At 51.2% G+C, this 22425-nt stretch overlaps 3 protein-coding genes across 12 annotated transcripts in view; all 3 read right to left on the bottom strand.

The window, feature by feature from the left end:
• ARHGEF12 (Rho guanine nucleotide exchange factor 12) overlaps positions 1-1498 on the bottom strand; it is a 77209-nt gene extending 75711 nt beyond the window's left edge. For all 7 annotated transcript variants that reach the window (XM_080567470.1, XM_080567471.1, XM_080567472.1 and 4 more), the window contains exon 1: positions 319-1498. In XM_080567470.1, coding sequence (XP_080423596.1) covers positions 319-350 — 32 coding nt within the window. In that variant the 5' untranslated portion in view covers positions 351-1498. The remainder of the gene's footprint in view (positions 1-318) is intronic.
• Positions 1499-7502: 6004 nt separating this feature from the next.
• On the bottom strand, positions 7503-16083 carry LOC308182597 (TLC domain-containing protein 5-like). 3 transcript variants are annotated; one of them, XM_080567497.1, is made up of 3 exons: positions 15806-16083; positions 11791-11990; positions 7503-11369 (listed from the first exon to the last, which is right to left on the bottom strand). In XM_080567497.1, the coding sequence occupies exons 2-3, from the start codon at positions 11987-11989 to the stop codon at positions 10831-10833; spliced, it is 738 nt and encodes a 245-aa protein (XP_080423623.1). In that variant the 5' UTR covers position 11990; positions 15806-16083; the 3' UTR covers positions 7503-10830. The 3 variants fall into 3 exon arrangements, with proteins under 3 accessions (XP_080423623.1, XP_080423622.1, XP_080423624.1); XM_080567496.1 differs by lacking the exon at positions 15806-16083 and adding an exon at positions 14167-14816; XM_080567498.1 differs by lacking the exon at positions 15806-16083 and adding an exon at positions 13347-14157.
• A 266-nt stretch (positions 16084-16349) lies between these two features.
• LOC308182598 (TLC domain-containing protein 5-like) lies at positions 16350-19951 on the bottom strand. Of its 2 annotated transcripts, none has more exons than XM_080567499.1 (3): positions 19821-19951; positions 18994-19193; positions 16350-18349 (listed from the first exon to the last, which is right to left on the bottom strand). In XM_080567499.1, exons 2-3 carry the CDS (start codon positions 19187-19189, stop codon positions 17811-17813), a joined length of 735 nt encoding a protein of 244 aa, XP_080423625.1. In that variant the 5' UTR covers positions 19190-19193; positions 19821-19951; the 3' UTR covers positions 16350-17810. The 2 variants fall into 2 exon arrangements, with proteins under 2 accessions (XP_080423625.1, XP_080423626.1); XM_080567500.1 differs by having other exon boundaries at positions 18994-19190; positions 19821-19920.
• Between the last annotated feature and the right edge of the window lie 2474 nt (positions 19952-22425).

Raw genomic sequence — 22425 nt, 5'->3', positions numbered from 1 at the left:
GCCGTACCCTAAACTCGTGCTGCTTTTCCTGCTTTACTTGGCGCAGGAGCGGTTCCCCTGGGTTTTCCTACCAGCACCGCGCTGGCCTGGGAGCGGAACGAGAAGCCCTGGCAGGCGTGAAAGCAGTTGGACTTGAAATTCTCCAAAGTTAACCCCGGCGCCTTGACAGTCGGCCGCCCCACGTACGTGCTGATTCCGATTCCCAGAAATATGATTTAATCCCGATTTTCTCATCCCGTCACCGAAGTCAAAACGCGGAGGATGCGAGCCCTAAGGCAGAGCCTAAACTTCTTAAAAAAGAACTTATTTCATACTGACCTGTCCGTGATTGTGGACTGTGTGCCACTCATTGGAGCCTTTGGCAAGAAGTCGTATTATCCACTTTACATTTTACTCTTATTGCAGGAATATTATCGAGGCTTGGCCCCCCACGCGCACCGAGGTTCAGGCTCCAGCCTCGCTCCAGAAGAGGCATGCACAGAGAAAAATTCAGTTCAAGGGCAGGGAAAAAGAAAAAAAAGAAAAAAATCCCAAACTCTTCTTGCAGTCACTCAGAATATCCAGACCACGGAAGTGGAGGGGGGGGGGGGGGGGAGAGGTTGTTTCAGGAAAAATTCCAAAAAATAATAATAATAAAGCTGTACCCCTAGGTGCCCCCAGAGATGGGAAGCGGGGGGGAAAAAGGGTCTGCAGAGCGAGGAAACCTTCAGGGGAGCAGATCCTCGGTGGTCCTAGGGCAGGGTGCAGGGGGCTGAGCCCAGGGGAGGCCGCCGGCCCTGCCGCCTCCCCGCGGGGTGCCCCCTCCCCGCCGCTGGTTTGGGGGATTTTTTTTTTTTTTTAGGGTTTTTCTTCTCCCCCCCCTTTTTATCTCCCGACGGCTGCCGGTGTCCTTGGGGTCGCCGAGACGAAACCGGGTGCCATGTCCCCGTTCCCCGTCCCGTCCCGTCCCCCCCCCCGCCCGCCGGCTCGCCCGTTCAGGGGAGGGGGGCGGGCGGGTGGGAGCCGCTGTCCGGCTGTCTGTGTGGCTGGCTGTCTGTCTGTCCGGCCGGCCGGCCGCCCGTCCTCAGGCCCGGGGCTCCATGCCCGGCCTCGCCGCTTGTCCCGAGCCGGAGCGATGAGGGGGGAAAGAAGCGGAGATGCGAAGGGGGGGTCGAGGCCCGGCCTCCCCCAGCCCGAGGCGGGGAGCTCGGCTCCCTTCGTGGCCTCTACCCGCGGGGAGGCCCCGGCCCTGCCTCGGGCACGGCGCGGCGGGGCAAAGTCCTGCTGCGAGAGGAGCTGCTGCTGCTGCTGCCGCTGCTGCCGCTGCCTCCTCCTCTTCCTCCTCCTCCTCTTCCTCCTCCTCCTCCTCCTCCCGGTTCCGGCCCGGCCCCGCTGCTGCCGGGCGGGAGCGGAGCCTCCCGGTGGAGGCCGAAGCGAGCCGGGCCTCCCCTGGCCTCCGGGGGGGGGGGGCTCAGCCTCCGGCCGCAGCGCTCCTCCCCGCCCCTCCGGCCGGATCCTTCCGCCGGCGCTCCGCCCCGCCCGGGCCCTCTCCTCCTCTTCCTCCTTCTCCTCCTCTTCCTCCACCTCCTCCTTCTCCTCCTCCTCCTTCCCCCTGGAGCCGGGGATGCGCGGCGTGGAAAATGTGGCACGGAGGGGCAGCGGGCAGGAGGGGGCGAGGGGAAAGAGCGAGGGCAGGAGCTCACCCCCACAGCCCCCACAGCCCCGACCTGCATCCCCCGTGTACCCTTCATCCCCCTGTATCTCCCTGTCACAGCCTCCACTGCCCCTCTCTGCATCCCCCCTGTCCCCTCCATCCCCTCATACCCCTCCATCGCAGCCTCCATCTGCATCCCCCCGTACCCTCCTTCCCCCCGTACCCCTCCATCCCCGCACACCCACAACAAGTCTCCTCAGGATCTCTTCTCGCAGCTGAGGAGATCAAAAACCCAAGACCAGCGTGATGGCCGCCCCCCGGCACACCCTGGGCCTGCTCCCGCTCCCCCAGCGCTTTGGGCGAGCAGCCCACGTGCTACCACACCGAATAAATGCAGAATATTCGGACAGCAGCACCTCAAAACGCACGGATGGGGCACAGCTCCCACCAGAAATGTGTCCGTGGCAACATATGGCTGTAGTTCCTTGGTGCTTACACCACGTACAACAAATCCATCGGGAGCGGCGTCTGTCTCGATGCCACGAGCGTTTGAACAGCACGGCTTGTTTGGGACACTGGATGTAAGGCAAACTGCGATAACAGACCAGACGCCAAGCTCGAGGTTCATTACCTAATCCCCAAATCTGTTGCCGACACGAGGGGATAGATGAGCTTTCAGGCGGGCACTCCTGCTCTCAAACACCTAGGGTAAGAGCATCCATACACCAGAAGCTCGTGAACCTCCCAAGCCACCGAGCCTCGCGGGGCCAGGAACTGAAGGCAGTGACCGCCAGATGTGAAATGGAGGGGACGGCTCCACGTGGCACCCCTGCCTGGCCTCCCAGAGCCGAGGACTTGGGCAAGGCCCTGGGGCTGAGGCTCACGTCAGCCTCCCCTACTAGATGCCAACAACAGGCCAAAATAGGAGTGTTATTAGCTAATCCCGGTCATGTAGGCCACCTTCCTTCTCTTTAATTAACCTTACCTCCACACGCTTCTTCAAAGCCAGGCACCGGACTTGGAAAAAGCCTGGAAAAGAGGTTTTTGGGGAGGGAGGAGCAGAGGTGGCAGTAAGCACCATACCTTGCCCCGAGGCGCTCGCGGGACCCCGACGTGGAGCTGCTTCCTCGTGTGGAGAAGTGAGTGGGAATCAGGAAGCCCGGGCGCTCTTTGATAGTCTGATGAATTTGTTGTTTTGAAGAAGTTCGGCGCAAAGAGGGGAAGCGTGGGATGAAATCATTTTCTAGATGGTACTTGACATAGACACGCAGAGCTTTTACGCTTCCTCTTTTGGTTTCCTTTTGGGGAAGATAGAGGCTTGAAAAAAGAAAAAGAGGGGGGTGCGAGTCGTGCACCCACAGCCGCCTCCAACACTGCAGCAGCATGCAACACGCTGCTCGGTGTTAATGGAGTGCCTAAATATCTCTATTTATCGATCTATATTTATCATATATCTCTTTATTGCATTCTTTATTGCACCTTCTCTGCAGTAAGTCCCTCCCTGCCTTTATCGCAGGGAACATGCAGTACTGTGCCTTGAGAGAGAGGAAGGCTCTTGGGAGACCTCTTATTTCATGACAGGCCCAGCGTTTGCATATTAGGCCTTGATGATTTTTTATTACTTTAATTATATTTTATTGTGCATGACAAAATAATGGCAATAACAATTAGCTGGAGGAAATCCTAAGGAAAAAAAAAAAAAAGGAAAGAGTAGGAAGCATCTTCAGCTGCAGTAAAAGGACATAAAACTCAGTGGAGTGACACTGATTAACATTTGCCAAAGAATCTGCTCAGTACTGTCAAAAGAAGCATCACATAAAACTATACCAAAGACAAGAAGGAAGCATAAAACCCTTACAGCATATTGTTCAGTAGATTAACTCTTGCTCGTAATGGGCTGCATTCACATTGCTACGTTTAATGCCACAATTAAAAAGAAAAAGCAATAATAAAACAATTCCAAAGTAGACTCTGATACCATAATTGCTTCTCCTTCCTGCACATGATGATTTTCATGGGGAAGCTGATTGTGTACTGATGTTAATATACATGTCTATTTATGACACTTCTGCTGCCTGGGCAGTTTTACAATGTGAAATCCAGGGGAAAAAAAAATAAATCGATAAGCAATTACATTGTGCAGTACCAATTAAAATAGATTTTGTTTGGTAGCTATGAAGTCCTCACTTAGCCTGAATTTACAGCTAGGACTGTCTTATGAATGTAGATGTTGGAAGGGGGAGCTGCACGTTTAGCTCATCAGTCCACGTCTCTGGGGCCAAGCACCAATGTCCCCCGTCCCCCCCACTTATATTTTTTATAGGGTCCGGAGCAGAGCTAAACTGCTGAAATAACGAGGACCGTGATGTGAAGAATGTCGAGTGCTACGAACTATAAATTCCCATTTTGCCTTAAGTAAAGGATGGCACAAAAATCCTTAGAGGTACCTTATCCAGAGCTCCTGGAAAGGCATGTGTACAGAGAGAGGCTTCACTGAGCCTCTTTCCCAGACCTCATTTCCCAGCCTGGCACCAGAGGCTCACCCGGGGACCTGATGCCATCTGCTGGAGGATCCTCGCATGGCTGCTCACATCTGAAATCTTCCACCGGCATTTTAACAGCAAGGGCCCGCTCACCGCCAAGCTGCTTTTGAAACGAGTCCTGAAACCGGAGTCAGCTTCTGGAGTTTCTGGAGCTCCAGGTGCTGTGCTCTGATCCGGAGTTGCACCACTATGGCCTCAGTATAAACACAGGTCAGAAAACAGCAAAAGGCAATAGATTTTTAACTCCCTGAGCCAGATTTATCAGGCTTTGCCTTGTCTTCAAATTTAGAGCTTCAGTGAATGTAATCATTCTTTTGGGAAAACTTTGTACCACATTTCAGGTGGGATAACCAAGCATTAGAGCACCTTACCTGCGAGTGCAATGGATCCCCTGCAGACCTTAAGGATAGATAGCTTTGTGAAATTGCATGCTGCAACTCAGACATGATGGGATATTAGCTGAGTTTTGCTGACCTTCGTTATAAAAATGAAACGGACAAGGACTCTTCTAACTTTAAGTTATGTATGATTTGAAAGGGCACAGATCATGGAATTAAGCCTCTTGTGCTTTGCTGCTTACAGGTAATCAATTTAAAACCAGTGTCAGAATGCACCAGGGTTTTGTACTGGTATTTAGACTTCAGTTGGTAATGCCACAAAATTACTAAGGCTCTGGGGAAAAAAAAAAAAAAGGAAAAAAAAAAGATTTCAGGGAACTCCTCTGGTATGAGATCCTGCTGAGGCAGCTGAGAAGTTGTGGGGGATTTCCTTATTTGCTGAGATTCTGCTTTTGAGAGAGTGGAATATATTATGATGAGCTGTCTGAAATCCAGACTTGGATTGGCCATCCACTGAATTTTCCAGCCAGGTGCTGGGCTGCTGCCAACCAGCCACACCGCGACATGGATGCCACCTGCTTCAGAAGCTGATGCAACAACTGATCCGACAGCCACTAATGGCCACATTGATGCACTTCTAATCTGAAAAAAAATATTAATAATAATGAATTTGTGCTGCACTCCACATTGCTATGAGATTTCAAAGCCTTTTAGCATCACATGCCTTAAAATAGGCACATGATTCGCTACCTACAGAGACAGGCTGCTTGTTTCATGTCCAGTTTGCTGGAAATGCTGGAAATGCATACAGGGCTGGCCAGTGCTTTTAAGTCACTTGGACGCATGCAATACTTTGCTGACTTTGTTGAGATACAGATAGATTAATCTATCAGGGTTTCCACTGTGACAGCTTATTAAGTGCCTAAACCTGGATAAGCCACATCAGAGTAAGCATTTTTATAGCACTAAGCTTTCTTTCCACATCAGCATAATTAAAGCAGCAGCGTGTGTAAGGGCAAAGCTGCTGTACGTCCTGCCATGGACTCTTTCTTCCTGCTGCCTGCTAGAATCAACACCCTCTAATTGGAAAAAAAGAGGTATTTGTTATTAGGGTAAAATCTAAAGAAATAAAGAATGAAATTTCTTATCCCACTTGAGGACTATCAGTTACACTGAACAGATGTTCACCTTCTGACATGATACGGGATTTAAGCAACATAACACAAACATTCCTGAAAACCTGTAGCTTGTAACACATGAAAAGCAACAGAAATGGACACTTTCTCTTTTCCATGTGAGATTAGCTACCAGTAAGCTGTTCTAACTTTGCGAAAGTTTCTGCACATACCTTCCAGGTCTGTTCAGTTGCTTCTGGAAGTGATTCTCTAAAGATGCCTTAGGTTGCCAACTTATCGGCTGCCAAACTGCCCCTGGGGCTTGAGGGAAACAGGACAAAGCCAGCAAAAGCTAACACCTTCTTCTCTTGCACAGATTTACAAGAGCACATATTGAAGCTGACTTGGAAAGAGAAAAGCACTCGTTAGTTTTGGTATAACCAAAAAGAAGCTGTTCCTTGTCTAGAAACTGCGTATGCAACATGAGGCTAATGCTGACTCTAATTCTCTCTTGGTCTCTGAAATATGATTTCTTTAGAAATGGCAGCAGACTTGTTATTTTACTTCCAGCTAAGCTATACAAAGTCTGCAACTATCAGGAACATACACACAACTACCATGAAGCTTAAAACATTCTCTTATCTTTTATACCCAAGGAACAGGCCAGCTGACAGCACCGGTATTAGTCTAAAACCAGACTCTAGAGACCTAAACCACTACGCTTTTACAGCAGTGTTTGGACTACTGTTGCAAGGGAATAAAGCCTTAAAGATCACAAAATAGCAATTTCTTCAAATACAAGTAAGAAGTTTAATTATAAAGAGAGGGCAGAGGACCAAAAGAAAGTTAAGCTTTATAAAGCTGCACTGCAGGGCCTGCAGTAGAAGCAGAAGGCAGGCAGTGGGGGAAGGAATGGGTTTAAAAGAAATAATGGGAAGACATAAAATGAAATAAATTGGGTGGGAGTCAGATGTCACTCTTCACAGTGAAGCACCTTTGCTCATGAACTGAAGACTAGATTCTAGTGTGCAACTTGAAGTTGTGAAACTGGGAAGATGCTTGCAGCTCCAAAGCAAAGCTGCAGAGTGTTACTGTACTTTCTTCTCCGATTGCAGACTACCTCAGAGGTTAAACAAACTCCCAGGATAAATTATTGCAGTCCCTGACACCACTTCACCATGCAGCCAGGCTGCTTGTAGAGTGTTAAACAGGCCAGGAACTCTACAGGACTCAACACTACACAGCTGCTCCCCAGTGCTGGAGGATTTTGAGGTAGACTTAGGGTTACACTCAAACAAAATTCACTTAACTGTTCATAGAAAACAGACTCTGGCATGATTGATCTCTGGCAAAATACTGTGCCCGTAAGCAAGGCGGAGTTGGTTCTGGGTCTGCACGGTGCCTGTGTCTCTCACTGAAAGCACCACTCTGACAGAAACATTTTCCTCTCCTCCTGTTTCAGGAGCACCATTTGAAGAGAGCTTTTGAAAGGAACGCACAACTTTCTAAATCACTTTTGATGAAGATGTTCCCCATGTTGCCAGCTTTCCAAGTGCCAAGCTATTGCATTAAGGGCAGAAGCAACCCCCGTGTGAACAGATCTGAGCCCTGCGCAGCATCTTCGTGGCAGCTCGCACCTCCCACAGCAGATTAAGTGACAAAGTGCCCGGGGAGCTTTGTGGCACGAACAGAACAGGATGTACACAGCTCCCTGCAGCTGCACGGACCTGCAGTTTCTCTCTGGCTCCGAGTGAAAGCAGCCCCCCAGCATGTAAGCAATACCCTGGCAAGCACACGGAGTGACAGCCCAGCACCTCTCAGCCCCCAGCTTTGTTCAATGCCAACTCATGCACCAATCCACACAAGAAGTCCATTCAAAGACGGAAACCAAATTCCTCATATAATTAAATAATCTTTATTTTATAAAACATAATACAAAGCATCTACACCATTCACTGGTGGAACATTAGTTGCTATTACACAGTAATGCAAACACAAGTTATTATTTCACACTAGTTCTGCAGTTTCCTTTTCCACTTGCTGCAGGCACCATGGACTAGCCTGAGGACAGGTCCCTCCATGTGCTCCACAGCTTACAGGTTCTTTTTCTTCTTGGGTCTGCGACTCTATGCTGGAGCCCACCAGACAGACTACGAAGCCTTGCTCTGCGACATCACTGCTAGCTCTACCTCACAGAGCCATTCCTAACTGCTCTTTTGTTTTTTGGAGCCTTTGCTTAACTTCTAAAGCCTCAACATTGATCACTGAGCCCTGCTTCTTCCAACCCAGTTCCCCCCAGTTCATAGAAGGGGGCCCCTCAGCCATTAAGTGCATTGCCTTTCTTAATATTTTCATGCATGTTGCTTCACAGATACCTGCGATCACTAACTGGCATCCTTATTCTCCATTCCTACCCGGGCAGGCTGTGCACAGAAGGGCTACAGCCACGCATTAAGCTGCACACCAAATTTCACCAGAGTTTGGGATCCGAATCATCAAGTCTGCTCAGGAAACTGCTCCTGCTGGGCAAGACAATTGCACTGAGAAATGAACGGGCTCCGTTTTCAGCTGTGCTTCCTCAGGACCTGCTGCTGAAAGCCCTCCCTGCGATCTTAGCCCTTATTCCCTGGTCAGGCTGGCTGCTGAAACTCTCCTGACTCCAGATTTGTTGCAGTCCTCAGTAGGGAACGCCCACCAGACATCCTTTCTTTAACCTGGGAGTCTAGCTGAACAAGAAGGACCTGGGCTCATTTTTACATGGATGTCTAGCTCACTTGTTTCGACTCCTATTCATAAGCACTGCTGTAAAGCACCTTGGACTCGTGCTTTTAAACAAGCCTGATGCTGGGAAGTGTCATGTTCAGATTGGAAATAACTAAATATGGGCCGCAGAGAGAAGTGCTTCACTCCGAGCAACAGCAATTCGCCTTTATACAGCACAGCTTGACAGAGACCACCAAGCTTTAATCGAAGGTGGCTTAGTGTTAACAGATGGGAACGCCCCACGAGGTAGCTGAACATTGTACCCACTTCACAAGGCGGGTAAGCTGAGGCAAAAAGGCTCCTTGACACATCCCACACCCGCAGCAGAGCTGGGAAAGAACCGGCGAGCCCTGACTAGCCCTTCTTGCCTCCCTCCAAGGCAGTCACATCGCCGCGCTGTGCCGAATGAGTCAAGTTTGGGTTGAAGGACCAGCTCATCACCAGCCGGCTCTGCTGATCGGAAGCCCTTCGGCTGCAACAGGCAAGGCTGGCAGCAGCACGACAGCCCTGGTGCTGAGTACAGAGCTTAAAGAACACACAGGGAAAAAAACGCCAGCAGCTGCCAGCTGGGCAGCAGGTTTTTTCCCTGCAAATGGGACCAGATAATTAACATCTTTTCTCCCAGACAAGTACACGTCTCTGCTTAAAAAATGCCAGATTCTGTGCCTCTCATTTCTTTAATTATTGGGCTATAAAGTAAGTCTCCCTTACCCTGTAAATGTTCACTTTCATAAAGTGAACCAGATCTAATCAGGAAGAGAGAAGTGAATTTAAAGCCCAGAGGTCAAAGCATCAATGCAGATGAAGAAGAGTCAAGATTAGGTCTCTGGCTTGAAGAGGGCATAGGACAGATCTGGAGCTGGGTGTCTCTCCCACCCTAACTAGCAGGTTTTGAAGCTGTATCCTGGCTATTCTTTAACCAAAAATTCCAGTTTGGATCTGAGGAAACACTCTTGTCAAAACTGTTATCTATGGACCTCGGGAAAAACATCAATGCTCATTTCAAGTGAGCTGTATTTATACCTCCACCTACGGTCCTCCACTGTCTTTAAACGCTGGGACAGACTCTGGGTTCAGACACAGTGACAGGAATCTGGAAGGACACCTTCAAGAGCAACAGAAATACACAGCCTTTACTACAGATCGGGTTCCGCACCCTGTTCCCTTTAGGCTGCCAGAAACGGCAAGTACAGATTATTCTGCAATGATCTGCAAATGCACCCTACATTTACTGCTCTCGTTTTTAGAAGTTACTCACAGTTTGGGGAAGGTATTTGACAGTCTCAGGACAAGCCACTGGGTCTCAGGCTTGCTCCACACTATGCCTGCATTTGGGCCAATAAATAAAGCAGAGGGAAATTTGCCGTTCTGCAGACACAGCAGTGCTGGGCCCGTGTTGGAGGTCAGAGAACCACTTACTGACAAGTCCTGATGGGGCTCCTCATAAAGGAGAGTGTTGGTCACTCACGGAGCTAGGAGCAGTATTTAGATGGCGTGGGCAGAGCTTTAACAGTCAGGAGTGAAGAGGAGGAAAAACGTCACAAAAGCGCTTCCCTTCAGGGGCTGCATCTTTGGGTGTGTTCACGGAGCACCGAGTCCTGCAAGGTGCCAGTGCTGACCAGAGCTTCTGGACACTACTGAAAAATAAGTTACCAATACGTTATTAAATAAGTTATTGAAAGGAATTAGAAAGGGTAGGAAAGAGTGACCTACTTAAAATACTGTTCCTTCTAGAGTTCACGCTCTAGCTCAACCACCAGAACCACGTCTCCCAAAGGAACCGTGGGGATAATGAACAAAGTGCAGGTAACAACCACCATTTTGCGTTTATATAGCACCTCTCAAGTAAAGATCTGAAAGTGCATAACACAGATGGATCGGCTCCATCACCCCCAATTCACAAATGGGGAAATTAGGCACAGAGTTAGAGAGTTAAGTGACTTGCCCAAGGTCACATAACAAGTTGGTGGAAGAGCCAGGAATCCCAGCTCCCACGAAACACTAAAACATACTCCTTCCTAGCAGTACGTAGTCACTCCAGCTGTCTAGACTGTACAGGACACTGAACATCAACATCTAGCGTTATTTTCTCCTCTCTTCCAAGACCACAGCAATGCTGAAGGAGTTAGCTGCTAACACTGCTATTTACACCGGCACTGCTGGACCAGTTACGGTTAGTCAGTAAAATTAGCCCTTCTTTCACTCCTGTCATTTAGCGTATATTTACGTACACACCGAGCTAGCCTCTGCCAGGCCAAACACTGCAGATCCGATGAATCCATGGCACAGCTCCATGGATTTCAATGGAGTTATGCCAGGGATAAATTTGGCTCCAGAATTGCTAACGTGTGTTGGCTCCTCTCCCGACAGTGGCATCTCAGGCATGATCCCCTTCCTGCCAGACCGTGAACTCGAGGAAGTTTTTACTCAGCATCCAGTCAGTGGTTTTTCAGATGTCCGTTCGTTTTCAAGTACAGCTCCTCACTCCTCCGACTCCTCCAAGCGTGGTACTTCTTCATGCTCTTCCTCCTAGCGAAGCGACAGATGCTGACCATGAAGACCCAGGAGACAGCGTACATGATGACGCCACCCAGCTTGATGTACCACCTGGGCTTGGGAGAGGCGAGCTCACAGTACATCAGCCAGGCCCCCACTCCGATCCGCACCCCGGTGAAGAGGACCACGAAGAAGAAGTCCACCACGTCGCCTGTGAGGCTGTGGTAACACCCCGTCTCCTTCAGGAACCAGCGGGCTTGCAACAGCGGGTTCGTGATCTCGCTGCCGAAGATGACAGCGTTGACCTCTGCGGCCGACTCCCCGAGTGCCAGGGATGCTGTGATGCCCAGGATGCTCACCAGGTGGTGGGCCAGCATCAGGGCACCCTCTGTCTGGAAGTACACACACCAACAGAGGTCGAAGAGGAAGTAGCCCAAGCTAAGGCACAGCCCGTGTACCTGAAGAGTTGTGTTTGGTGATCCTGAAACACAGAGACACCGGGGAGAGCTTTAGAGCAAGGAGGCAACAAGCAGGCAGGTTCTGAGACGGGGAAAGGGGATTCACCTTCAGCACAGGCAGGCTGATATTGTCCTGTACTCGTCACAGCTCCATCAGAGAAGTCAGACGAGCCGCAATACTACAGTTGTTAGTCCAACAGCTGCACCCATGTAACAGCCACACAACGTGATCGCACGCTCTGCCAGATTGCAGCTGGGGGGAGGCGTTATGCTAGCAAAACACAGCCCCAGTCTCCCCTTTTCTCTAGTGCCTTCAACCACAAAACACCTCAGATATCACCGCAACCAACATTCCTCACGTGGGCTAGGTATCAAGGCAACAGGAAAATCCCACCTTGTGCCGTCACCCACTGGGGGGCTCAGGACCCCAAACTCACCACTTACCTGGGTGACTCAAAGGCCAGGGGCCGTCGATGAAGCCAATGTAAGCAGAGAGACAGGTAGCGAGGATGCCGTGGGTCAGCGTGACCAGCCTGCAGCTCCATTCGTAACTCCGGTGCTTGTAGCGACGGCAGAACCAAGCGTAGAGGGAGAGCCAGGCAAGCAGGCTGCAGGCTACTCGCAGGGGCAGGGCGAACAGCATCCTGACACGGGAACGGAAGGACAAAACGCATCAGAAGGTCTCGCCTTCAACAACATTAGCACAACCCTGTAGAGCATTTCACCAGCAGCCACCCCAGCACTGCGCATACAGGTTTTTTTTCTGATCGTGTTGTTTGTTCCTGACAATTTTATTTTTTTTTTCTGCAGAGGTACTGCAGTTTCTCTGGAGAAAGGCCCACACAAATGAGCACTATTCTTGACAATTTGGGCAGACTCATCATGGGTACAGCAGCACACAGACCCCACCAGCACCACCTCAACTATGAGGCTGCACTGAAAGCAATACCTTGTAAAACAGTGAGTTCCTAGCTCACTGAAGAGAAAACGTCAGAATTTGGTAACGCACCTCAGATGACTTCCCCAACCAGTCTACAGCGCAGGATCTGCTGGGATATTTTAGTGCTCCTCTGCACTGCCTGAGGGACAGGCTGAGGAGCTCCACATCTAGCGACAAGGCTTTGATCCAGAGCTACTCCAGCCCCTTCATTTTTCTTCCCTGCCCACGTAGTCTGCACTTCAATGGTCTGCTTGCATTGCCCCACCAGACCTACTTATTCCATCTGCTCTTTGCTAGCCTGGCTCCTCCTCTCCTGAAACAAAAACCAGGAAACCCCCAAAAACACACAAGTCTCTTGCTTGATCCACTGCTAATCAACCTTCCCAGTGCTGCAACACCATCTGCAAGTGGGTCAACAGAAACACAACGGCATCACCTACCGGAATTTAACCTTCCAGCACTAACACGTTTCAGGACAGTTTGGAAACAAACTGCTGTGAGGTCCCCTTGTCCTCCCAGGGAAACCTCCTGTGGAGCAACCTATGTTCATACTTCTTTACAAGCAGAACAAAGTGGCCGACTGTGGCAGGGAGCAGCCAATTTAGCACTGCGCCTATTGCTAAAAGCTCCCCAAAGTTGTAATACTCTAATATCTACATCTCGCTCATGTTTGTAAAAGCTCTCCAAGAAATACAAGATACATATCATTATTTCTGAGCATTCAGGGAAGTGCAGCAAAAGAAGCTGAGTCACGCTCAGGGCCGCGCAGGTTTCCAGTTGTGCTGCAGCCAAAGCACCGCTGGTCCTGGGGCTCGCTGAGCACCGCGGCTGGGGAACACCGAGAGGACACGCGCGGTGCGGAGTCAGAGGTGCAGCTCCCGACCTTCCTGCCTGGCCTGTTCTAAGTGTTACCAGGCATGATTTAGGAAGCTGGATAAACAAAACCATTATGCTTTAATGGGCCTCGGGAACACGGGGAGATGAAATAAGGATGTGATTAACTGCTCTGATTGGGCGTTTCCATTGGCATCCCTGGTACTCAGGGCCCGTATGCACTCACAGTCGGGGTAAGGCAGGAGGAATCCTGATGTGACAGAAGGGACTGAAGGGCTGAGGAACCTGCTGGAAGGACACCTGACCTGCAAAATAAGGCAAAAAGCCTGCTGGAAGGATACCCAACCTGCAAAAAAGGGCAATAAGCCTGCTGGAAGGGCACCTGTACCTGCAGAAGGGGGCAATAAGCCTGCTGGAAGGGCACCTCTACCTGCAGAAGGGGGCAAGCATCTCGAGGTGTTTTCCACACCTACACTTGAAAAAATTATTTCTGCCTTTCCCCAGGAAAAAAAAGGAGGGGGCTTTCTTTCAATTACACATCAAAGCTCAACGCCTGTCATTAACACGTACAATATATATTTTATCTGCCAGTTATGCCTCTCACTGCACGCTGAAAAGGGCAAAACCCTTTAAAACAGGTAATTATACTATTATCCATACCACCCCTTCAGAAGGAGCAGCACTGTTTGCATTATCAGCAGCGCCGGGGCCACGAATAAAAGCAGAACAATCAAACGCGCCTCAAATCCCAGCCCTATTCACCCCAAAAGAGCTTAAACCCCTGACGGACATCTCCAAAAAAGTATCACTTCCTCCTTTTTCTAAAAAAAGCGAAAAAACACCCCAACACCACCCCGCAACCGCGCACAGGCCCCGTCCCCTCCAGCCCCCGGAGGCCCCGCCGCGGGCCTCGCCTCAGCGCTCCCCGGCCTGGCGGCGCCCGGAGCCGGCTGCCGGAGCCAAGCGAGGCCGGGGCTGCAGGGCCGGGGTGGCGGAGGGCCTTTGGGGGTCCCCCCAGCCCTACTGGGGCCTCCCCACGAACCCACCTGCGGGAAGCGGCTCGGCCGCCGCCGCGGCTGCTGGGCCACGCTCCGTGCCTGGGAAGAGAAAGCGGCGGCGGCGGCCGAGGGGCGCCCGCTGGCGGGGCGGAGGGACGGCGGCTGGCCCCGGGGAAGGGGCCCTGTGCTCGCCCCCAGACCCTCAGCCCCAGTGAGGGCTGGTTTGGGTCAGGGCTGTGGCTCCCCCAGGTCCGCTCAGGCCTTGGTTTCGGTGGTCAGCGAGGTGTTGCTCGCGGAGCGAGGCAGCCACGAGGCACGCACGGAGCATCCCTTTGGCCTGCGGGCACAGGAGATGAGCCCCACGCACCCACAGCATCACTCATCTCGCGTCCCAAAGATAACAGGCACGGCTACAGCCGCGTCTTGCTCGCATCCAGGCGGGAGGGGGGTGTGAGCCGGCTCTCCTGCAGGAGTTGCCAAACTGCAGCGGCGTGAAGGTAGCGTACCCCGCAGGGTTCGTCGCCAGCACAGCGCGGAGCGTGCAGCTTCAGCAGGCTGGGAAAGCACACACCCCTGCCCTAAGCCTACCCTCCCAGCCTGTGCTTATGCAGCAGTTACAAAGCCTGGTAATTTCTCCTCACTGCAAGCACAAACACACCTCTTTTCCACCTGTTCCCCCCCCCCCCCCCCAACAAGAGCAGCAAAACAGGGCACTTCAAGTAGCTCACAAAAAATCTTCCTCTGATCAGCAGACTTCTTTCTTTCTCAACTTTCAATCAAAGCAATCTCTCACACCCTGGATTAGTATGTATTTTCATCCTGTCGGGTTTTACCTTTTGAAATACAAATGGTGGGAGTGCCTTGTCAGCCTCTCATGACACTTGTAACCATCCTGTTTTCAGCTGGATATCTACCTCACCTTTCCAGTTCAAGCCAGGCACAGGTTCCTATTGCTACGAGACGCTCATCCTTCTGCTATTTCAACACGACATCCTTACTAACATTAATAGCACATTTGTTTCTCTGACAAATCTTAGGTCTCATCTTGCTTTCCTCCACCTTTGCTGGACCAGGCACCAGGCCAGCCCTAATAGCCTCAATGACAAATGAGACAAAGCTGTTCTGACGTTCGGTTTAGGATAAAGAACAGCACAGATACACAGAAAGCTACAGGACTAATGTTGACTCATGACACAGAAACTGAGCAGGCAGGAAGAACAGCAGAGACGGTCACAAAAGAACAGTCAAAGTCTCAAGAAGGCAAGGACTGTTTACTGCCAGAGGTGGTATAAGAGGAGGTTTTTTTTTGTGTGTGTTTTTTTTTTAATATCATATGATGTGAAACATTTGCGTACAGTGAGATACAAAGTGGCAAGCTAAATCACCTCCCAGTGCACTGTACCAGAAATTAGGTGTAGTTTCTACACTAATTTTCTTGTTTGCTTTGTGCAGAGTCAGCTGTTTAAATAGGCAGACTGAGTTGCACCGGCTTATTTTGCCTGCAGATGAATAGCATTCAGCAAAACAGCTCAGGACAGGAACCTCTGCTAACAGTTATTTGCACACTACTACCCATTATAGTATAGCTATACCCTTGCTCATCAGTAAGTTCTTCCTTTTCTTCTTTCCCTACCTATTCTAACAAGAGCTTATAGCACCGAGAGGGTCACAGGATTTATTAGCTTACCTTCACTTGGAAACTATTTGTCCAAAAATGAGCTGAGAATATACAGCAGCAACGGCACTGGTGCTGCAGAGAAGAGGCGGCCTAGGAAGTAGGCCACGGCCAGAATTTAACAGAAGCTCCATGACCCATTGCCCATCAAGAGCAAGCACTGCCTGACTCATTGGCAAGGCAGGTTATGGGTTCATTAGTCACAACTGTGAGCTTCTGCTGACCCTCATCCATCCTCCAGACCTCAAGCCAGAGCCCATGGCTCTGCCCAGGCTTGTTTGCCCACCAGTTCTCTCCTTCCCAAGCTGCACAAAAGGGCACGAGCCAGAGCTTTGCCAGTGACTACTGGCCTTGGCATGCTTAGCCTTCCTTCAAGCCTGCTTTGCTCAGGGGAAGCTTCAGTTGCCCTCCTTAAGGCACAGAACAAAAAAAAATTACAGCAATTGTTTCTTTTTAAAAAGAGAACATAACTTTATTGGAATTCTCATCACTCGGGAGTTTTCACAAGAGCACAGTGACTCCAAGAGCTGCCACCTCCCCAGGCCAGGCCCCCACAGCCACACTGGAGACCCATCAGGAGTGCAAGCCTCCTGCCTTTCTGACAATATTAGCCTGCTTCCTTGCCTGGATTCACAACTGCAATGCGTTCGGGGGCACCTCTAATGTTACTTCATGCCATTTAATCTCTCCAGACACCTTCCTGCAGCCCCCAGCTGAGGCAGGTATCAGCACCACACAGGGCAGGAGGTACGGAGCTGGTGGGACCACCTCACCACAGCAGCACCACCACCGCTCCCCTCCTGTGGCTCTGCAGCAGGAGGAGGAAGTGCCACACAGGCAGCCTCAGGGCTCCCTAGCTCCATGAAGATGCTCTTCTCAGTAAAGTCTTCAAAAGCAGGAGGGAAGGAAAGGCAACCAGCCTCGCTGAGCCTGAGGGGAACTCAAGGCCATTTGTTTCCCAGCTGTAAGCAAGGCTTTTATGGGAGGGGGGAGATCTGAACTGCAGCCTCAGAATGAGGGAAATTCACATTAAAACCCCAGGAGAAAGTCAGAACACAATTCTGAGAGGTAAAGACGACAATAGAACTGGTCCATACTCCGAGACCTGCTGGTATGGAGCAGATGTTACACCGAGATCTGCCTAAATGTCACTGTCACCACTGAAAACACGGGCACTTGCTGGACTCCTGTTGGCCTCACATTCAGCTTAAGTGGTCTGTAATAAGTCAGTCCCAGAACAGAGAGCAGCCAGAGAGGACTCTGATCTATCATCTCTCACACAAAAAGTGCCTACTTAAAGAAAAATAATAATCCAAAACTAGGTAAACACCTGCGTATGGAGTTTATCAGCACAAGCCTAACTCTGGATTCCTGTTTGCAAGGAACAGGGCCTTGTAAGTGCCAGAGTCAAACTCAGGGAAGTCACAGTGCTCTAAGATCAATATCTGCTTGAATGCAAGTATTTAAATAATAATAAAAAAAGAAATGTATCATTAAAAACAATGAGGTAAAATACTGCCTCACCCTCAAGTGCCATCGCTTCACACAGAGGACAATCCCACTGTACCCCTACAAGCACTTCTCTCTGGTTCGCAAGCTTTCTTCCAAGCACTTGGTCCAATTTCTGGATTAGGGAAGAGTGAGGCTGAGTAAATCCTGGTTAGGTCACCTCCCTACCCAGTTCCACCAACAAGGGGATGGGATTTTCCTGATTAGACTTGCTGGCCCTACACCGTAGTTGCAGACCAGTTAGGCCCAGCATTAGTGCGCTGCTAAAGGCTGCACCACTGCTGGAGAAGGCAGGGAACCGCAGGTCAGCAGACATGCTAAATTCCTCACATTTCCACTTAAATCCCCTTTCTATCAGCTTTTCTGCACACCTGATTCATCTTCTCTGTGGGTGGCAGAAAGCTGCAGGTGCCCAAAAGCCAATTCTGTGCCACTTTCAGGAGTTCTTGTCACCGAAATGGGCCTCAGGAGCCAGGAGCTACTGCAAGGGCCCCTTCCACCACCACCATTAGTGAGCTGTCAGGTGCCCGTTCGTTTTCACAGGTGCATTCATACTCCTCAGGCTTGTCCAGGAAGGGAATTTCTTCAGCATTTTCCTCCTCACAAAGTGGCAGATCTCAACCATGAACCCCAGAGATACAAGGTACATGGCCAGGCCCCCAGCCTTGAGGAGCCAGCTGGGCTGAGGGGACGCCAGCATCGCGTACATGATCAGAGCTCCCCCCGCGATGCGCAGCACCAGGAAGAGGAGCACGAAGAAGAAATCCACCACCTCTCCCAGCAAGGTGTGGTAGCGGCCCATTTCCCGCAGAAACCAGCGGGCCTGCAGCAGGGGGTTGGTGATCTCGCTAACAAAAACAACTGCATTGACTTCCGTAGCAGACTTGCCGAGCCCCAGCACCACAATCATGCCACAGATGCTCAGCGTGTGGTGGAGCAGCATGAGGTCCCCCTCTGTCTGGAAATACAGGCACCAGCCCAGGTCAAAGATGAAGTAACCCAAGGTCAGGGCCAGCACGTGGATCTGAAGAGGTGTGTTTGGTGAACCTGGAATGAAAGACACGCATAAGATTGGGGTATTAAATAAGACATACTTCTACAATACCTAGCAAACAGGTGGTCAGCATGCCTCTTTCCTCCTTGCTTTCTGTGGTTATCCTACAGGCCATGAACCAGGACACCTGGCTCTGCTCTCCCTTCAGACTTCAGCCCGCCCACAAAACCCAGGCAGGTCATCCCATCCTGCCACGCATGGCTTCTCCTTTTCTCTCCACCCTTTTAGAAAGCAGGATATGAGAGCCTGACCCCATCAGCAGAGCCATGTGAGATTTAACGATAGAAAAAAACAAACCCACAGTCAAGTGCCAGGAGTTATTATACCCTTCGAGACGTGAACAGCATTTAGTTTATTCTCCGCTTTGCCACACCTAGCAGTAATAGCACCATAAATTCAGCCTGAAAGTCTTCAGTAAGTATATGGATAGGCCAGCAGCAAGGTTAAAAATAAAAAGCGTTAAGAGCTGGAGAACAAGCAGGGGAGTTGAACAACGTCTTGCCATGCCCCACAAACGTACAAATAAAAGAACAGACAGCAAAGTCAGCCGGATTCCCGCTCCATTTGGGCAGAACCAGAGGAGTCACGTCCCCAGCGGATGACAAGGATGTGTGTCAGGGTAAGACTCCAAACATACCTGCGTGGGTCAGAGGCCAGGGCCCATCCAGAAGCGCAACGTAGCCCGAGAGGCAGGTGACAGCCACCCCGTGCAGCAGGGTGACCAAGCGGCAGCTCCACTCGCGGGAGCGGTGCTCGTGCCAGCGGCGGCAGGCAGCATACAGGGACAGCCAGGCCACCAGGCTGCACGCCACCTCGAGAACGATGGACACCATCCTGCTGAAGGCAGAGAAAGAGAGTTGTGAGCACCGCAGCTCCGTCACCGAGGGGTGATCATCTGGCCCTGCTTACTCATGTGGAAAAAAAACAGGGAGAAAGAAAAAAAAAAAGGAGAAAAAAAAACTCAACAAGCCACATACAAGCAACCAAAAAAGTCCCAAACATGCTTCACACCCTTGCCACGAGCACAGCACCCTGCTGCACAGAGCTGGACCCCCTTTAGCACCATTTCCCTGCGCGCCCTTCCTCATTCCCACAGCCCTAACACCAGCAGGAACAAACACGGTCCCACAGTCCTACAGCCCCCCAAAGCATCCCAAAGCCCCCTGCCCTGCTCGGGCACTGCTGGGACCCCCGGGGAAGGGACCCCCGGGGAAGGGACCCCCGGGGAAGGGACCCCCGGGGAAGGGACCCCCGGGGAAGGGACCCCCGGGGAAGGGACCCCCGGGGAAGGGACCCCCGGGGAAGGGACCCCCGGGGAAGGGACCCCCGGGGAAGGGACCCCCGGGGAAGGGACCCCCGGGGAAGGGACCCCCGGGGAAGGGACCCCCGGGGAAGGGACCCCCGGGGAAGGGACCCCCGGGGAAGGGACCCCCGGGGAAGGAGCAGCCCCCTCCGGCTCCTTACCGAGCTCGGGGCCCGGAGCTGCCTCTGCGGGACCGGCTGCGGGCTCCGGGAGCGCCCGGGGAGGCGGTGCTGGGGCTCCCCGAGAGGTTTTTATCCTCCCCCCGTCCCTCCCTGCTCCCCGCCCCCGGCCGGCACCTCCTGCCCCTCCGCTGCCCTGCCCCGGAGGGAAAGGGGTCGCGGGGGTAAATGGGGAGAGGTTTTTGGGGAGCCTCCTTCCAGCCTCCTCACCGCAAGAGTCCCGGGCTCTGGTTTGGCAGCTTTGCGTCTTAATGGAGGGGAAGAAAGCACAGAACAAAGGTGGCTCAGGCAAGTAGGGGAGGTGCTTTTGTCTTTTTTTTTTTTTTTTTAAGTGTTCTGGAGTCCCTGTTTAAGTTTCGTGCGTGGTTTGGTGGAGGTGACTGCATGGAGGGAGGAGGAAGAGGAGGAGGAGGAGAGGGGAGAGCAAGAGGCAGGATGCGGGGAATGGGGCGAGCAATGGGGCAAATGATGGGGCAAATGATGGGGGAGCCGAGCACCAGGGCAGGGGGTTGTGCCATGAAGGGCTGCACTGCCTCCAGGTCCTTGTGGTGAGCTTGGAGTCAGTGCCGTGTTGTTTCTGTTTATTCAATTCGCTTAAAAAATCTGCCTGAAGGAAACTCAGCGCCCCCAGCAACCCTGAATCTTCCTACAGCCACTGAGCTCCGAGCAGGGAGCGGAAGCAACCACTGAGAGCTTTAGGTCCTCACCTAAGGGTGTTTTTTTTGGGGGGGGAGATCCCACTGCAGCTCTAGCCCTGCGGGCTCAAGGTACCCAGATCTATAAAAGTGAGCCTGAATTTAAGCTCAACTTCTGAAGGCGTTGTGTAGGAGTGTTAGGGTTAGGCTCTACACTAATCCTACCAGGAAGGTAAGCCCCAAGGCTGCGAGCATCAGGGATGATGAGGGCACCTGAAGGGAGCATTTAGACACTTAGAAAATGCTCAAAGACACCCTTCGGGTCACGGGGAAAACTGGGAAGGGCAAGGACTGTGCCCTGCTCTCCCTGCTTGCTCTCACTCTTCTCCCAGGCGGAAAGCAGAGGAGGAAAAGCAGAGGAATGAACAGAAATACCAACAGCAAATTATTCCGTTTCCAACCCTTCCCAGTCTTGCTTGAACTCAGGCACGGCTAAGCGACATGGGTGTGCCAGGAAGGACACAACCTCTGGTTCCTGATATCCCACCCCCTGCCCCTTGCACGCTCTCTCGGAGCTCTGGGGTCGCTGCAGCAGTCGCATGGAAGAGTTGCCCTCGATGTCAGCCATTAGTACTGGCTTTAGCATCGCCTACGTGCACCCTGACATCTGTCAGCAGAGAGTCAAATGGGGAGAATTTGTTCACGTTGTGTTCTGAGGATGCCAGTTTAAGCTGTCTCTGGCTGAGAAGAGCAGGAGCCCAACTTCCAAAAGCATGCCATGTCCTTGCCCTGATTTTTGCATGAAGGGGGGCCTGGCTCATTTCTCCAGCAAGCTTGTGAGTGACCAGACCACGAATAAAAATAAAAGATGAAGGGGGTTGCACCCCTCATGCTCAGAAGCAATAGAGATGGGCCCCACAGGGGTGTTTTTAGATGGGGGACAGCTGACAGCTGGCTCTTCACTCACTCCAGGGGTCCCATCACTAATGTCAGGACTGTCAGCTTGAGTCCTACCGTGGAGGAGCTCTCCTCAAAGAGACGGGCAGGGACGGGGTGCAGAGGCTGCTGTCAGGCACCAGGGCTGCTTCGGCAGCAGGTCAGGTCCAGGAGATGGTGTCAGCTCTTACAGCCACCATGAGGCACCTCTGCTTGCGAGCAATTGTTCCCCGCGTTGTTTATTTATGGCTGTGGGAGGTGACTCTAGGTCTTGGAAAGCTGGAATTTCCTGCCCCGTGTATTTTTTAATCCCTTAGCTGCTCCTGTGAGACTGGAGCTATTCCTAGAAGACAGGGGAATGAAAACCTTTCCCTTCCAACCGTAGCTTTTTCTGAAACAGATAAGCTGCTAGGTTTGTTTTCCTGTTCAGGACTAGTTTATCAATAAACCTGAGAGCCATTTTATTGTGTCGGCAAACCTTCCAGTGGATATCAGCTCTCCTGTTGTGTTTGCACAACACCTGGCACAGCACGGCTTTGATCTCAGCTGCAATATCGATGTGCAGGTGCCGCTACCCAGCATCGAAGAACTTTGTAATTTCTCTCCCCAGCTTCCAGAATTTGTATTCAAAAATTTACTTAATGCTGCTTTTGTGGGAGCAAATTAAATAGAGGAATTTCTGAAAATGAAATGTTAGTTAACAGCTGGGTTTTGATCTTGATGCATCTTCTGTATATTATAAAAATATATACACGTATAGTAACTTATAAATATACGATTGCAAATAGTAAATTGCCTTTTACTTCTCTGTGGTTTTTTTTGCTTGTTTGTTTTTGGCAAAGAGGCTCACAAACCTCTGAGACCCTTCACCAAGGGTTTAAGCAGACTATCAGCTGCCTCTAAAATCAGTAGCCGAGCTACCAGCTACACTGTTTAAAATTTGCAGGCTAGGGTTATGAAGGCAATCAAAACGGTCACTTCTGAGCTTTTAATTAATTGCTTTATAATCTACAAAA

This window comes from Anser brachyrhynchus, assembly GCF_964034855.1.
Source record: "Anser brachyrhynchus genome assembly, chromosome: 25".
NCBI lineage: Eukaryota > Metazoa > Chordata > Aves > Anseriformes > Anatidae > Anser > Anser brachyrhynchus.
The sequence above is the reverse complement of the archived record's forward strand: the minus strand, read 5'-3'. Positions and strand labels throughout refer to the sequence as shown.